This window comes from Rhinopithecus bieti, unplaced genomic scaffold (assembly GCF_001698545.2).
Source record: "Rhinopithecus bieti isolate Rb0 unplaced genomic scaffold, ASM169854v2 scaffold_28547, whole genome shotgun sequence".
Lineage (NCBI taxonomy): Eukaryota > Metazoa > Chordata > Mammalia > Primates > Cercopithecidae > Rhinopithecus > Rhinopithecus bieti.
In genome coordinates this window covers 1209431-1227766 of record NW_016813480.1, presented here as the reverse complement: position 1 = coordinate 1227766, position 18336 = coordinate 1209431, and the positions used below count along the sequence as shown (strand labels likewise).

The window sequence follows — 18336 nt, the reverse complement described above, 5'->3', positions numbered from 1 at the left end:
AAAGGTGTGATTATTTTTAAAATGCTAATATCATTTAGTCAAAGACCACCTATTTTGGTAGTCTTTGGCAATATCTAAAATTATCTGCATTAGCTGGTTTGGTGACATGGACCTGTAATCCCAGTTTTAGTAGGAGGATCACTAGAGCCCAGGAGTTTGAGACCAGCCTAGGCAACCTATTGAGTTGGACTTTTCTTCAGGAATTTGATCATCCCACATATATCAGGAATGAGGCGTGATGTTAGGCTCTGGGATTTTGCATTTCATCACATGGTATGTGCTGTAGTTTTCCTGAGTAGAAGCAAAGCCTCAAAATACATGCATACCAGGTAGGGTTAAGTGTTAATGAAAAGTATCATTTCAGTGTCTTTACAACTTAGTTTGTGTCTAAAATATGAACTAGTGTTTTTTTCCCCTTGTTAAATTGATCTTTTATTTGGTTTTGTGAAATTTCAAACAAAGAAAAAAGAACATGAAATTAGACTATATATTCTGTCATTTTCCCCTAAGTTTTTTCTAATCTTGTCCCTTCATGCTTTTCCCCAAAGGTTCAGCGTCTTCCATTTCTTTCAAGCTCAAATCTTTCATTGGATATTTTGAGGGGTAATGATGAGACTATTGGATTTGAGGATATTCTTAATGGTAAGTGTCATTCAGCACCTTTTTATGGAGCCGTTGTAATTTAAAAGGCAAACAACTGCAAAAAGAATAGGCAAAATTCTTGTCCTTATGGAACTTAGAGCTGATTGGGTTAACTTGTGTTTTTTCATTGCATTAAGATAAAATCTAATGGTAGTAACTATTCTTCAACTGTTTTTGAAAGTGAAGATTTGCTGGGTGCGGTGGCTCACACGTAATCCCAGCACTCCAGCACCTTGGGAGGCCGGGGTAGGCAGATCACCTAAGGTCAGGTGTTTGAGACCAGCCTGGCCAACATGGTGAAACCCTTCTCTACTGAAAATATAAAAATTAGCCGGGCATGGTGGCAGGCACCTGTAATCCCAGATACTTGGGAGGCTGAGGTTGCAGTGAACCACGATCCTGTCATGCACTCCAGCCTGGGTGACAGAGCAAGACTCCGTCTTAAAAAGAAAAAAAGAGAAAATTATTTATGAAATTCTAAGGGTATGTAGTCATTTCAGTCTAGTAATGGTGGTTATTCATTTTATGTCCTGAGCTTCAAGCGTAATACGTCAGTCTAATATTCCTAGGGTAACTTAAACAGTGATAATTATTACAGAATTCACATTGTTGGGATGTGACTGGTGGTGTTTTTGCTTGTTTAGTTTGATTTTGGGGGTTTTATGACTAGCATTGTAAACAACTGGAAGATAAATCTTTCTTTAAAAGTAGACCCCAAAAAACGTAATTTTGTACTTTTACAGGTGATAAATAGGAAAGAGGAATCTTTTTTTTTTTTTCGAGATGGAGTCTTGCGCTGTCACCTGGCTAGAGTGCAGTGGCGCGGTCTTGGCTCACTGCAACCTCCGCCTCCTCTGTTCAAGCAATTCTCCTGCCTCAGCCTCCCGAGTAGCTGGGATTACAGGTGCCCACCACCACACCCGGCTAATTTTTTTATTTTTAGTAGATATGGAGTTTCACCATGTTGGCCAGGCTGGTCTTGAACTCCTTACCTTGTGATCTGCCCGCCTTGGCCTCTCAAAGTGCTGGGATTACAGGTGTGAGCCACTGCACCTGGCCAAATCTGTTATTTTAAATAAAATTCCCTGAATAATTGTAAATGAATTTAAGTAAGAACAATACATGCAGCATCCTCTATTTTTTCTGGTCCTGAGGAAGATAAATAAATACAATCCTGTCCAATGCTGCCTCTGCTCACTATGCCCCAACAGTGCAGGAGAAACGAAAATATCCAACAGGATTAAGTTTTATTAGTTTTGCTTGGCTGCTGATGTCCGGTAAGGAAATGCTGTGGACATAACAGAAGTCTAGCGAGCCTCCTTTGAGAATCTTCCCTGAGGGAGCATTTTCCATGCAGGAAAAGCTGGGATTCTTAAGCTTTTACATTGAACTTAGACCTTATTTAAAACTACTAAGGTGATATAGTTCAAGTCTTTAGTTATAAAAGCATTCATTTAAAAATCTTCTGTAATTCTGTATAAAGAAAGGGAGAGGGACTTAGGAACATTTAGCTAGTCAGTCAAATATGTGTCAGGCACTGGGCTAGGCTCTGAATATACAACTGTGAACAAAACAAATATCTGTGCTTTCAAGTGGAGATAAACACATTAACACAAATATACAATTTGATAATTCTAGGAAGAAAAAGGATGTTTTTGGGTTGGGAGGGAACATCTCTCTGGGAATATAACACATAAGTTGATTCCTGAAAGAAACATGAAATCATTGACCTAGAAGTAGAGGGAGAATATTTCAGACAGAAGAGATCAGTATGTGCAGGGTCTGTAACCTGAGAACAGCTGAAGAACTCTGAACAGTTTGAGATCTTACTCTACTTTCAAGCTAACTTGTTAACCTGCCATGAATTCACGAATGCTAGCAGAAGACAAGAGACTCCTAAAGGACAGTTTCTTACTTGTAGCAATGGTGTACCCAGAGTATCAGCATTTCTTTTGTTTCCCTTAGCCCCACTTCCTATGGGGCAGCTAAGAAGAGAGTAAGGTGATGCCTTGTACATTGAGTGTGTTATGTTAGAGGAAAGGAACTCCAAGTTCAGGCCACCTCAGCCTTATAACCGGCAGTCAACCTGCCTGTCCAGTGCTGCTTTGTCTTCTGAGGCTGAAACGGCTTTGGAAAGATAGCCTAGAACAAAGGCAGTTTAGTGCGTCTACTCCCAGCTTGCAGAATGGAGAGACCAATAGAGAACTGTCTCTCAGCACTTTAAGAAGGCCCATGTAGCTGACATGTTTTGAGTAAAGTAGAGAATAGAATAAGGTTGAGATAAAAAAGCTAAGCAAGGAACAGATGAACCAGGGCCTACAGACCACGAAAAGAAGTTTAGAATTTCTTCAGAATGCAACAGAAGGCCATTGAGCAGTTTTAAGTAAGGATGTAATGTGATGGAATTACATGTTTAAAAAGGTCACTAGCGGCCAGGCGCGGTGGCTCACGCCTGTAATCTCAACACTTTGGGAGGCTGAGGTGAGCGGATCACGAGGTCAGGAGATCTAGACCATCCTGGCGAACACAGTAAAACCCCGTCTCTACTAAAAATACAAAAAAATTAGCTGGGTGTGGTGGCAGGTGCCTGTAGTCCCAGCTACTTGGGAGGCTGAGGCAGGAGAATGGCGTGAACCCAGGAGGCGGTGGAGCTTGCAGTGAGCAGAGATCACGCCACTGCCCTCCAGCCTGGGCGACAGAGCAAGACTCTGTCTCAAAAAAAAAAAGATCACTAGCTGGCCAGGTGTGGTGGCTCACATCCATAATCCTAGCACTTTGGGAGGCAGAGGTGGGAGGATCAGTTTAGCTGAGGAGTTTGAGACCAGCCTGGGTAAGATGAGACCCTGTCTCTACAAAAGTGTTTTTAAAAATTAATTGGGCGTAGTGGTGTGTGGCTGTAGTCCTAGGTACTCGGGAGGCTGAGGCAGGAGGATCACTTGAGCCCAGGAGTTTGAGGCCACAGTGAGCAGTGATCATACCAGTGTACTCTAGCCTGGGCGACAGAGTGAGACCCTGTCTCAAAAAAAATAAAAAAATAAGCCACTTGCTATCTTGTGGCTTATTTTAAAATTAAAATTAAAAATAAGCCACTTGCTATCTTGCTATTTTAAAATTCATTCCTTGTGTCTCTCTAAGGTAGCTATTAGGAAAAATCACCTGTTTAGGTAGATTTTTTTTTTTTTTTTTTTTTGAGACAGAGTCTTCCTCTGTCGCCCAGGCTGGAGTGCAGTGGCGCGATCTCGACTCACTGCAACTTCCAACCTCCCGGGTTCAAGCGATTCTCCTGCCTCAGCCTCCCAAGTAGCTGGGATTACAGGTGCCCACCACCACGCCCGCCTAATTTTGTGTTTTAGTAGAGTCAGGGTTTCACCATCTTGGTCAGGCTGGTCTCAAACTCCTGACCTCCAGTAGTCCACCCACCTCAGCCTCCCAAAGTGCTGGGATTACAGGCGTTAGCCACCACGCCCGGCCAGGTAGATGATTTTTATCACAATGAGACCACTGTATTTGGGGTAGTTTTTTGCTTGTGGGAACTGTGACTGCATAATATATGGATAACTTAGGGCTTCACCTTAGGGACCTGAATTAGCTGTTCCTTTCTGCTTCAAATAGTTTACCCTCATTTTTCAGATCCCAACCTAAGTATTACTTTTTCAGAGAGTCAGTCCTCCATTAACTACTGTTAGTCTGTTTTTGCATTGCTATAAAGAAATACCTGAAGCTGGTATTTCTTTGGCTTATGGTTCCTCAGGCTGTACAGGAAGCATAGTGCTGCTGTCTGCTTCTGGTAAGGGCCTCAGGAAGCTTACAATCGTGGCAGACGACAAAGGGGGAGCCAGTGAATTATATGGCAAGAAGAAACAAGAGAGTGAGAGGGGGCTGCCACACAGCTTTAAACAACCAGAACTTGTGTGAACTCAGAACAAGAACTCACTTATCCAGGGGGGTGGAGCTAAACCATTCATGAGGTATTCAACCCCATGATCCAGTTACCTCTCTCCAGGGCCCACCTTCAACACTGGGAATCACATTTCAACGTGAGATTTGGAGGGGACAAACATCCAAACCATATCAACTACCTAATCTAAAGTAGTCCCTGCTCTGTCACCCTACCTTATATTAATTCTTTGCATAACACTTATCTGATATTTTTCTTATTTATTATTTGTCCAACTTAAATACACATGTCAGGAGAGCTGGAGATTTTTTCTTGTTAACTGTTGTGTTCCCAGTACCTGATAGGGTGCTTGATCCATAGTTAAAGGTCTTGTTGACCACATTCTTACCACCTTTGACATAAAACAGTGTTAAGTCTGTAATCAGAGAGTAGCTTGTTAATCTAAATACTGTGTAAAGACTATAACAGTATTGGAGATGATGACATTTTTGCCTGCTTATCAGCGAAGTACTTAGGCAAGTTAATCCTGTACATTTTACAAGATTAGGAAGGATATATAAGGACACTAGTAAATTCAAAAACGTACTTTTTCTTAATGCTGGAAGGGGACTTTCATGTACTCTAATCCCCTAACTGGAATATGAGTAAATGGAAGCTCACAGAGGCTCAGTCCTCACTCAGAGTCTCATGACAAGCTCTTGGTACAACAGGTGCAAAATCCGTCTCCCACCAGTGCCTTGCTTACATCATGTGCTGTCTTTTGGTGCAAGTGATTTATTTAATAAATGCATTTTATTAAAGAAGCTTTAAAAAGCATGGTGTGGAAGAAAGTTTAGTTACATAAATGAGTATATTCTTTGTGCAAAAATTTGAAATAGTCCATTGAAACTTAGATTTTCTGTAATGACCCTCAATCCCATTTTTCTTGTTCCCTAATTTCCTGCTGTTTTAGTTTGGTTTAGTCTGTCCTTCCAGACTGTTCTACGTGTCTTTCTACAAATACTAACATATATAGTAAAAAAAATAGTTGGCATTGCCTTTTTTTTTAAGTTGAGGTTTTGAGTGCCTTTTATATACACAGCAATTTATTAATCTCCAGTCTCTTAGGAGGTCCAGTGAGGAAACATCCACATTGGTTTCACTGAACTGTTTGTTCCTCTCGGTAGCCATCATTTTTATGTGCAGGGTTATTCATTCTTACAAAGTGATTTTATGATTTAGTTCATTAGGTTTTTATTCTGTTTCTAATCCTATGTTGAGGAGTAGAGGACAAAGAAAAGGCTCTGTCTTTAGGAAGCTTACTCTTGTTAATAATTTTAAAAGTTCTTTTAGGTGTATAAACATGGTTAAAATAAGACTTTGGTCTGACTCATCTGTAAACATAAAAGTGACGATTTTAAAGGTTTTCTTTCTTAAGAATTCTTACTTACATTTGTGTGTATACAACAGGTCAGAAGACAATACAGATAAAACGTTTTGTGAATTAAGAGATTGTTTCCAGTCATGTGGGAAGCCACTAGAAAACTTAAGAACTTTGAAAAAAGAAAACTTTGTCAATCTTTTTTCTTTTTAAATCTACTATTTTGAGATATTATTGGCATACAATAGCGTACACCTGTTTTTAAGTGAACAGTTCTGTGAGTTTTAATCAACGTACAGCCGGGTCTCCTAAATAAAGGAGTAAAATGTTTTCATTGCCTCACAAAGTTCTCTTGGTCCCTTTGCAGTCAGTCACCCCACTCCAGCCCCAGGCAATCACTGGTTTGTTTTCTATAACTTTAGGTTAGTTTTGACTGTTCTGGATTCTCGTGTAAGCGGAATCATTGAATTTATCTCTTTTTTGAGAGTCTTTTAAAATGTTTGTTTTTGTTTGCTTTCAGATCCATCACAAAGTGAAGTCATGGGAGAGCCACACTTGATGGTGGAATATAAACTCGGTTTACTGTAATAGTGTGCTGTTCATGGAAACTGAGGGCTGCATCTTGTTTATAGTCGTCTTTGTACTGTAATTTGATGTACACAATATTAAAAGTACTGACACCTGAGAATTTCTGCTCAAGTAGTATCAGTGATCATTTAAAATTTGGGGGCATCTTTGGTTTACAGCCATGTGACAATTAAAAGCACTAAAGGGGGATCATGTTAAAGCTCTTAAATTATATTAAAACAATAGCTTTTGTCTGTAAAAAAAATGTTGCTCATGAATATTATAAAATGATCTACAGGTTTCAGTTCAACCTGTTTGCTAAGTTTTCTGTAAACTTAGTTTGAATAAGCATTTGCGTCTGTAAACTTTGTAGTAGCATCTTTCAGAATAAACATTTTTAATTGATTTCAGTGGCAACTCTTCAAATTGAGTACAATATGAGATATATCAGTATTGTCCATTAACACTCATAAGAATAATATTTACTGTATCAGTGCTGTTTTAGGGTTATAGCTATTCTTTTTTTTTCTTTTTTTTTTTTTGAGATGGAGTCTCGCTCTGTCACCCAGACTGGAGTGCAGTGGCCAGATCTCAGCTCACTGCAAGCTCCGCCTCCCGGGTTCACGCCATTCTCCTGCCTCAGCCTCCCGAGTAGCTGGGACTACAGGCGCCCGCCACCTCGCCCGGCGAGTTTTTTGTATTTTAGTAGAGACGGGGTTTCACCGTGTTAGCCAGGATGGTTTCGATCTCCTGACCTCGTGATCCGCCCGTCTCGGCCTCCCAAAGTGCTGGGATGACAGGCTTGAGCCACCGCGCCCGGCCTATAGCCATTCTTTGATTCAGGGTTGAAAAGTAGAAGTTCCAAGGTTTTGATTTTGGTCTGCTCTTTAAGTGAAGAATTAAAGCAACCGGTAGATGTAGGTTAAACTTTTACTTCATAGACTTACTATGTAATTAATGTGTTACCAAGCAACACTGGTAAAGAAAAGTAAACTCATTTTTTCTTGTTGTTAATTTATATCTTACAACATACCATAAGATATTCTGTATGAAAATGGTATATACAAATTTACAGTTTTAGAACATTAGTCATCTTTTACAATTAAAAGTATATTTTGATTATCAATTTCTTGGGAGCATCTTTGATTAGATAAATTACTGATTTGAAACATTTGGCAATGTCTAGAGACATTTTTGGAGTCACAACTTTGGGGGTGGGCTGCTACTGGCATCTAGTGGGTAGAAGCCAGGAATACAGCTAAAGATCCTACAATGCACGGAACATCAGCACAATTTATGGTCTTGTAACTAGTTGAAGACACTAAAGGGAAATGAATTTAAAACTCACAATTTATATTTGTACAGTAGCATTCTATGTCTTTAAAAAACTTATGAACATTCTAAAACCATCAACATACAGAGTTTGCACTCTGCAACCAAGATCATTTGGTTCAAAATGTCAGTAGTTGCTAAAGATGACAAACCTTGAGAAAAGTCAAGTACACTTAAATTTTTTTTTGAGAGAAGGTCTCACTGTCACCCAGGCTGGAGTACAGTGGCGAGATCATGGTTCACTGCAGCTGAGACTGACCAGGCTCAAGCAATTCTCCCATTTCAGCCTCCCAAGTAGCTGGGAGTACAGGGGTGTACCTCCACGCCTGGCTAATTTTTTATTTTTTTGTGGAGATGGAGTCTCGCTATATATTGCCCAGACAGGTTTTGAACTCCTGGCCTGTAGTGATCCTCCTGCCTCGGCCTCCCCAAAGTGCCGGGATTACAGGCATGAGCCATTGCACCTGGCCAATTACACATTTTTAAAATAGATATCTTGCTCTTGACTATTAAGTTTAGAATCGTCTTTGCTAACACAGTGTTCTCCAACCCACTTTATACTTAATAAGCAAATGTAGAAATAATAAAGATTCACTAATTGCTTCTACGTATATTCTCCTTAATAATAAGGAAGTTGGAGATTTCTTCTGTACCTTAAACCTAGGAAGGCTGAGGCTTCCTCAAAACAAACAACAACAAAAAAAAACTAATAGTATATTTGCCCTTCCTGACCAGTAGAGGGTACTATGTTTAAGAGTGTAGTTTAAATGGAAAATGTGAGGCTTTAATATAGAACTTGGTAGTCATGAATAACACTTTGTCTTTTTGCCTCCTCTCTCTTCTTTTAACCTTCTTTGTGTTTATATCAGTGGCCCTCACCCCTGGATGCTTATAGGAATCAGCTGGGAATCTTTTGAAGCAATTTTAGTGTCAGGATTTTAATCTCATAAGTTCCAGTAGGACTAGTCTGAGGTGGATCCCAGGAAGTATATTTTTTGAAAGTGCTCCATGTTGAGAAGCTTTTATATGCTTTATTCCCTTTCTCTGCTTGCTCTGCCTTTGTGTTAGTGACAATTGCGAATTGCAACTCCCAGGTTGTGACCTGTGCTTCTGACCGACTGGTTGTAAATTGGGGTTCCCACTGTCCCTCTTCTTGGGTTCCATAATTTGCTAGGGCAGCTCAGGGGAACACTTGACTTACATTTATCCTTTTATTATAAAAGATATTGCAAGGGCTACAGATGAACAACCAGATGGAAGTGATGCATAGGGCAAGGTAAGGGGGAAGGTGCTAGGAGCTTCTGTGCCCTCTCCTGGCACACCACCCTCCAGACACCTCCACGTGTTTACCGACCTGAAAATTCAGGGGTTTTGATGGAAGCCTCATCTTGTGGGTATGATCAATTACGAACTTATTCTCCAATCCCTCGCCCCTTCCTAGACGATGAGGTTGCAGTTCCAAGTGAGGCTGCAGATTCCAAGCTGCTAGTCATGATATCACAGTCCTTGGTTAAAATTTATTAATACTAAGATAAAAGAAACATATCTAATGGGAGTACAATCTAATTTTATATTGAGCCTTTAATATATATGAGAACAAGGGAGTTGGCGGGTATTACCATCTGGAAGTGTTGGGGATTTGGTATATAATTAACACTGGCACACCACAGGATGGCTCCTTCACTAAACACAACTTTTCACTATACAAAACGTAAATAATAGGCTTATTACTTTTTTTAAATTTTGCCCTTTACTGTGGGTGTTATTCCTTTTTCTGGAGGACAGGGAATACAGCTCAGTGCTCTTCTACATTTTGTTATTCCTTTGTTTATTTTATTTTTTAGAGATGAGGTCTTGCTATGTTTCCAAGGCTGGAGTGCATTGGGTATTTATAGGCATGATTATAGCTCACCGAAGCCTCGAACTCCTGGGCTCAAATGATCCTCCTGCCTTACCTTCCTGAGTAGCTGGGACTACAGGTGTACGCCACCATGCCCCCAGCTTGTTTTTTCTTTAAATGCAGACATTCAAGAATGAGAAAAACGATCTGAACAAGTGCTTTTGAAAAATGGAAGAACTATGTGAAATAAAATCTTTCATTGGATTCTACAGTTGGATAAATGTGTTTATTCAAACACATGAAATATAAGTTAAAATCAATTCATCTCTTAAAAAGTGTGGCCAAAGTCAAATTTAACCAAATTTTGACCTGCTATTCCAATAAAACAAAATTAAAAATGCTGTCACACTTTGCTGGACTTACTTTCCTCATGACTTCAAAATTGTAATTCAAGTCCCTTCATATATAAGAAATGCTTCATTAAGAACCTACACTTAGGCCGAGAGCAGTGGCTAAAGCCTGTAATCCCAGCACTTTGGGAGGCCGAGGCGGGCGGATCACGAGGTCAGGAGATCGAGACCATCCTGGCTAACACGGTGAAACCGCGTCTCCACTAAAAATACAAGAAAATTAGCCGGACATGGTGGCGGGCGCCTGTAGTCCCAGCTACTCCGGAGGCTGAGGCAGGAGAATGGCGTGAACCCGGGAGGCGGAGCTTGCAGTGAGTCCAGATCGCCTCACTGCACTCCAGCCTGGGCCACAGAGCAAGACTTTGTCTCAAAAATAAAGAACCTATACTTAATATGTTATGGATCTTTAAATATTCCTAAAGAATGAAAATATACTATTAGTTTGTTTTTTTTGTTTGTTGTTGTTTTTTGAGACAGAGTCTCACTCTGTAGCCCAAGTTGGAGTGCAGTGGCACAATCTCAGCTCACTGCAACCTCCGCCTCCCACGTTCAAGCGATTCTCCTGCCTCAGCCACCCACGTACCTGTTTTTTTTTTTCTTTTGTTTTTTTTGTTTTTTGTTTTCAGGTTGAAAAGTGTAATGGAATTTAAAACTTTTTTTTTTTTTTTTTTTTTTTTGAGACAGAGTCTCACACTGTCACCAGGCTGGAGTGCAGTGGTGTGATCTCGGCTCACTCAACCTCTGCGTCCCGGGTTCAAGCGATTCTCCTGCCTCAGCCTCCTGAGTAGCTGGGATTACAGGCACACACCATCACGCCCGGCTAGTTTTTGTATTTTTAGTACAGATGGGGTTTCACCATGTTGGTTAGGCTAGTCTCGAACTCCTGACCTTGTGATCCACCCGCCTCTGCCTTCCAAAGTGCTGGGATTACAGGTGTGAACCACTGTGCCCAGCCAACTTTAAAAACTTTTAAAGATGAAAAATTAAGTTTTGAAAGCTTAGGGTTTGCTTCCAGATTTGAAGTTACTTCTGGAGCCAGTAGACCTGCTTTGTCAGCTATACTTTGCTTTCCGCTGCTTTTCAGTGTCTTGGCTTAATGGAGACAGGAAAAAGCTATATTGTTCAGCACTGTGACAAAATAGAGGTCACGGAGGATATAGCTTTGGGTCAGTGGAGGATCAGGTAGAATTCTGCTTTGACTTTTGCCACACTTTTGGAGAGATGAATTGATTTTAACTCAAGACTTTTGTATTTTTAAAATTTCAAAGTTAGAGAAAATCTGGAAGAACAATACCAAAAGCACCCATATAACCTTCATGTCTCTAATATATTGTCTTATTTCCTCATGAGTAAATTCAGGAGAAACATTTTTGGCAGGACATCCATGGCGGTGGCGATGTCTGCTGCTTAACTGCAGCTCATCAGGAGTCATACGATGTCAGGGTGTTCCACTTGCTGGCGATGCCACGTTTGATCACCTGGTTAATGCGTGATGGCTTTCAGAGATCTTTGCTGTCAAAGTACAGTATTCTTTTGGTAATCAATAAGTAGTCTGTGAAGCAATAATTTGAGACCTTGTGTATATCCTGTTCCCTAAGAACTTTTCACTGAGGTTTTAGTATTCATGGAAAATCTTTGCCCAAATCATTTATAACTGGGGGTCAAAAGAGGGCTACAAAATCGTGGCATTCTTTTTCTACTTGTTTTGGCTGACCATTGTAAAGCAGAGTCTCCCCAAATTTCTCTTTCTTTCCTCAAGTGTCCTTATGCACTCGTGGATTCTTCTGAAATGCTTTAGAGCCTATTTCTACACAGTACCCTTTTGATGGTCTAAACCTAACCATTTGATTGAACAGGCCTTCGATTTGAAAATGACTGGTGCCAAAATGTTTAATTTTAGCATTTTTCATTAATGTTATTTCAGAGTATTGAATATAATTTGAGATATTTTTGTTATCATAATCATAGACATTATGGCCAAAGAAATACCATGTTGGCCATAAGGGGAGCAACTGCTGACCCTCACACTACCAATGTTGTGCCAGATCACAGCATGAGCAAGTCCAGAGTGAGATCAGGGGGTGGTGGTTCTTGCCCCATTCTGTGTGGTAGCCTTGAAGTAGGCATTAGGGTATGAAAATTTAAGAGAGGCCGGGCACGGTGGCTCATGCCTGTAAACCCAGCACTTTGGGAGGTCGAGGCAGGCAGATCGGGAGTTCAAGACCAGCCTGACCAACATGGTGAAACTCTGTCTCTACTAAAAATACAAAATTAGCTGGGCATGGTGGCACACTGTAGTCCCAGCTACTTGTGAGGCCGAGGGTAGAGAATTGTTTGAACCTGGAGCAGGCTAAGAAAGCAACCAGGAAGCAAAACAGCAGAGGGAGGCAGAGGCTGCAGTGAGCCTAGATTACGCCACTGCACTTCAGCCCGGGCAACAAGAGTGAAACTCCGTCTCAAAAAAAAAAAAAAAGAAAATTTAAGAGAAGATGGAGGAAACTGATAAGGCGCAAGGAGTGGTGCACATTTGTTCTTCTTAAACTTTTTACTATGGAAAATTTTCAATATCCAGAAGTAGATAGAAAAATACAACATAATCCCATGTCCCCATCATCTGTCTTCAATAATAATCATGTTTCATCTATATTTTGCACCCATTGTTCCCCTCAATATTGCCTTAAAAGAAATTCCCCACATCTCATGTGTAAATATTTCAGTTTATAACACTAGCATAACCATAAAACTATTAACAGCAATTCCCGACAAATACCCATCGTTCACATTTCTAATGGTCCAATAAGTGTCATATATAAATTGTGCCAATTGTCCAAATATATGGGTTCCACCACCATCTCATTTTTCTTTTTCTTGCTAGTTGTTGAAAAAACCAAACTGGTTGCTCTATAGTTTCCCACAGTCTAGATTTCACTGTCTGCCTGTTTGTGATATAGTTTAACATGTTGTTTTCTTTCCTTAGTATTGCCTATCAACTGCTAGTTGAATCTATTAGCTTGATGAGGTTCAGGTTCATTATTTTTGAAATAGTCACTTCACCAGTGGTGTATTCTTCCACAAGAAGACACCTAAGGCGTAACCATCGCCCATTTTGTGACAGTGGTGGCCACTGACACACAATACATAGATTTATTTATTAAGGCTTGCAAAATGATGATTCTGCATGTCATTTTTTCTTTCTTTATTTTTTTAGCCAGAATACTGTCTTAAAGAGAATCTTCCTGTTATGTACAATCTGGTTACCCAGGGGTGGAGTTAATATAGGAAAGGCAGAGGGAATAAACTTAATTCTGTTATTTCTAGCAGTTTTCAAAATAGCAAAAATTATAAGTATACAGTAATATTTATATAATTAAAATTGCATTATGCAGTAATAAAACATGGGTTATTCTGTAACCAATTAGTTTTTTTGTTGTGTCATGAAGGTGCATATTGTTTAATCAATGTTTTTGTTTTGTATGCTTGTTTTCACAAATATAAAAGGGCACGAAACAACTTATCATTTTTGGGACTGGCTTAAGAAGCCCTCTCTTGCCTTAATACAACAAAAACTGCACACCTCCAGGGTTTAGTTTTGGGGAAAACATAGGTAAGGTCAGCATCCAGATTCCATTACCCTCTATTTCACCTTCTCCTTTGTAGAACTCATTTGTCTTCTTTTGGCTGTCTGGGATTCACCCTTACTTCCCAGCAAGATTAACACCTAATTCTTTAGAGGAATCACCTTTCTTCCTTGTGTGTGGTCTTGAGGAGAGAGCGCATGCCCCCTTCTCGAATTCTAAGAGGGCGCTCTCTCTTCCTTGTCTGCTTCAGGGGCCTACAGAGGGCAGGCATGGGACCCACGTCAGTCAGTTAAACTTCTCTCCCGGGACTGGGGCCCCTGAGCAAGGACATGGGGAGGACAGTGAGGTGCTACCTCACCAGCAACAGCTGCTCTCATGCTGCGTCATCATTGCTGTAGTTGCTGCTTCTTTGCGAGTGCTGGTTTGCTTCCTGGTTGCTTTCTTGGCCTGCCCCTCAGCTTTCTACTGAATCGGTGAGTCTGTTATCATTAAGTCAAGCCTTTTGTGCTTAAGATAAAAGTACATTTTGTTGCTAGCAATCACAGTCTCTGAGTGAGTAATTGACCTCAGACAGTTTGTGTTATAGGGCTGAAGCCCCCAGCATTTTGGCACGAGGGACCAGTTCCATGGAAGACAATTTTTCCACTGACCTGAGAGTGAGGGGAAAGGTTCTGTGATGAAACTGTTCCTCCTCAGATCATCATTAGGAGATCCTCATAAGGAGATCCTCATAAGGAGCGTGCAACCTAGATCCCTTGCAAGTGCAGTTCACAGTAGGGTTCACGGCCCTATGAGAATCTAATGCTGCCATTGGTCTGACAGGAGGCGGAGCTCTGCCGTAATGCTCACCAGCTGCTCACCTCCTGCTGTGCCACGCAGTTCCTAACAGGCCACAGAACAGTAGCGGTCCACATCCCAGGAGTTGGGGACCCCCGTTACAGGGAACAAGTCTCCAGAGAAATGTGGGAATTGGAAACTAGTTACCTGCCTGAGAGGTTAGGCAGTGAATCTAGGTAGGAAATCTAGCTGTCTCTGGCAGGCAATTGTAAAATAGCTATCCTATCTGGTCACATAAAATCACAGACCCATTTTATAGCAAGGTTCTGAACAATCAGAACACCAAAAAGTCAGGATTCTGGGATGGCTGCTTCTAACAACACTGAAAAGTTTAAAGCAAGTGAGTAACAAGCTCCAACCCCCAAACCAACCTACAGCAGCCTAAAGGATCTCATTTCTTGCAGCTATAATACTCCAAAAATCAAGATCTCAGCCTCCCGAATCAGCACAGCAGTCGAAGCCGCGACCCCACCAGATCTGCTGTATGAAAATTGGAGTATTCATTAGAACCAGTAGTATCCTGAGAATGGAATTAAGTGGGAATATGACTGAGGAAGCAGTTTCCTCACCTCAGGGAGTCAGTTTATCAGAGAAAAGCAGTTCCCCTCTTGCTAACTCCCTCTGTTTCCAAACCCATAGCTAGTGTTGAGTCCAGCATGCCCCCCTGGAGGCCAAATCCAAAGAAAGCTAACATGATAGAATCTGTGGACTTTGCCAATTTCTATCTATAAGAAATTCAGGGCGTGGTAATCTTAGCACTTTGAGAGGCCAAGGCTGGAGGATCACTTGAGGCCAGGAGTTTGAGACTAGCCTGGGCAACATATTGAGACCCTATCTATACAAAAAAATTTTTTTTTTAAATTTTAATAATTTGGGGGGTACAAGTGGTGTTTGGATGCATGGATGAGTTCTTCAGTGGTGAATTCTGAGATTTTACTGTACCCAGCACCCAAGCAGTATACACTGTACCCAATATGTTGTCTTTTATCCCTCATCACCCTCCCGTCTCCCCCAAAGTCCCCACAGTCCATTATATCACTGTATGATTTTGCAACCTCATAGCTTAGCTCCCATTTATAAGTGAGAACATGCAGTATTTGCTTTTCATTCCTCAGTTACTTCACTTCGAATGGGCTTCTCGTTCCATCTAGATTGCTGCAAAAGACATTATTTTGTTCCTTTCTATCGCTGAGTAGCATTCCATGGTGCATAGATACCATATTTTCTTTATCCACTCAATGGTTGATGGCTACTTAGGTTGACTGCATATCCCTGCAATTGTGAATTGGGTGGCTATAAACCTGTGTATGCAGGTGTCTTTTTCATATAATGACTTATTTTCCTTTGGGTAGATACCCAGTAGTGGGATTGCTGAATTGAATTGTACTTCTTTGAGTTCTTTAAGGAATCTCCATACTGTTTTCCATAGGGGTTATACTAATTTACATTCCCACTAGAAGTGTAAAATGTTTCCTTTTCACCTCATTTATGCCAACATCTATTGTTTTTTGACTTTTTGTTTATGGCCATTCTTGCAGGAGTAAGGTGTTATCTCACTGTGGTTTTAATTTGCATTTCCCTGATGATGAATAATGTTGAGCATTTTTTCATATGTTTGTTTTCTGTTTGTGTATCTTCTTTTGAGAAATGTCTATTCATGTCCTTTGCCCACTTTTTGATGGGATTATTTGTTTTTTTCTTGCTGATTTGTTTGAGTTCCTTGTAGATTCTGTCCTGTGTTGGATGCACAGTTTGTGATTATTTTCTCCCACTCTGTGGGTTGTCTGTTTATTCTGCTGATCATTTCTTTTGCTGTGTAGAAGCTTTTTCGTTGAATTAGGTTCCATTTATTTATGTTTGTTTTTGTTGCATTTGCTTTTGAGGTCTTAGTCATGAATTCTTTGCCTTAGGCAATGTCCAGAAGAGGTTTTCTAAGGTTATCATTTAGAATTTTTATGGTTTCAGGTCTTAGGTTTAAGCCTTTGATCCATCTTGAGTTGATTTTTGTATAAGGTGAGAGACAGGGATCTAGTTTCATTCTTCTACGTGTGGCTTGCTAGTTATCCCAGCACCATCTATTGAATAAGGAGTCCCTTCCCCAATTTGTGTTTTGTATGCTTTGTTGAAGATCAGTTGGCCGTAGGTATTCGGCTTTATTTCTTGGTTCTCTATTCTATCCCATTGTTCAAAGTGCCTATTTTTATACTAGTACAATGATGTTTAGATAACTATTGCCTTGTAGTATTTATAGCAGTGGCAGCCCATCTGGAGCAGCTGCCCAGCCGGGCTGTGGACCTGAGCATCCCTGAGCTCTTGGAGACTCAGGAAGCCCCCTTGCCCCTGCCGGCTTGGAAGTGCCTTCTCCTGCTGCCTGGCCTCTGGCTGCTCCCAGCACCTGCTCCAATTTCTGAGCAAAGTTGAGGCTGAGCCTGGGCACTGTCACAACTCCGCCGGGTATGCATGCTCAGAGTAGCGCTGACATCCCACCCCCCTGCCACCTAGGCCCTCTCCAAACTTCAGGTGACAACAAACATGGCAGGGAGGCCAAGGTGGTGCTGAGGGTGGCTTGGCATGGGCCTGCAGGTGGCCCTCCACACAAAGAGCCTGGGAACCATGGATGACATGATTTACGACAGCAGGAGGCAGACAGGCTCCTGGGCAGAAAGGGGCATGTCCCCAGTGAAGCCCCACCTTCAAGCCAGGGATGGCCTGAAGTGTGGGGGCTGGGTTGTCAGTTCTGTGAGGAGTCTGCAGCCTGGATGGAGCAAGAACTTAACGATGCTTTTTCTGGGCCGGCCCGTGGCTGCCCATGGACCAGTCAGCACACACTTTCTCCCTTCTGATGCCCAGAAAAGCACTGGGTTCAGCCAGACTTGCAGAGATGTAGGGACCACCTGCCTGCAGATAGGAGCTACCACCTCTGTATCTCCTCTCTGCTGAGGGCTGCACAGACATCGGGATAACCTGCCTGCAGAGAGTAGCTCCTCTCCATTGAGAGCTGCACTCATTCAGATGACCTGCCTGTGGAAAGGAGCTACCCATTTCAGGTTTCCTGAGAGCTATACTGTCACTCAAAAAAAGCATCTCTTTGCCTTGCCCACCCACCAGTTGTCCACGTACCTCATACTTTCTGGACATGGGACGAGAACTTGGGACCTGCCAAATGGCAGAACTGAAAGATCTGTAACACAAACAGGGCTGAGACACACCCTCAACCCACTGGCCACGTTGTGAGAAGGAGAAGGAGAGAAGAGCTGTGACCCTTTGGGGAGCCCAGACCCAAGCCAGGGCTGTGACACCCTCTTTGGGACCCTGTGGTTCCTGGCATCTCCGAGCTTCCAGATGCCACCACATTTCTTGAATCCTGCAGTGGAAGCTGCTTGTGGTACGCCTGGTCCAGCCACAGCCTCACACAGAGCCAGTGCCTGTGTGGGTGCCTGGAGGTGTCCACCCTGCCACAGCAGCCAGTGTGCCTGCCTGTGCAAAGTGGCCAGACCCCATGCTCGCTCACTTACGCTCCCCTTGCCACACTGTGCCTGGCTCGCCCTTGGCAGGAATGGGATCTGGGCTGGTGGCACAAGCCAAGCACAGCCTGCCAGGCCACGTGGGCAGAATGAGCCCGGTGGGCCCAAACAAAACTCCCGCAAAGGCGCCACAGCCACTGAGGCTTCCAGCTGGAAAAGCGACACCCTAAGGATCCTGTGACAGTATAATTTGAAGTCCGGTAACTTTATGCCTCCAGATTTGTTCTTTTTGCTTGATATTGCTTTGGCTATGTGAGCTCTTTTTCGGTTCTATATGAATTTTAGGATTGTTTTTTCTAGTTCTGTGAAAAATGATGATGGTATTTTGATGAGAATTTCATTGAATCT

At 41.8% G+C, this 18336-nt stretch overlaps 1 protein-coding gene across 1 annotated transcript in view; it reads left to right on the top strand.

The window, feature by feature from the left end:
• The window catches only part of POMP (proteasome maturation protein), an 18178-nt gene extending 11456 nt beyond the window's left edge, over nucleotides 1–6722 (top strand). The window contains exons 6-7 of the mRNA XM_017848496.1: nucleotides 549–642; nucleotides 6421–6722. Of these exons, the coding sequence (XP_017703985.1) occupies nucleotides 549–642; nucleotides 6421–6488 (162 nt within the window). The 3' untranslated portion in view covers nucleotides 6489–6722. The remainder of the gene's footprint in view (nucleotides 1–548; nucleotides 643–6420) is intronic.
• The last annotated feature ends 11614 nt before the right edge of the window (nucleotides 6723–18336 follow it).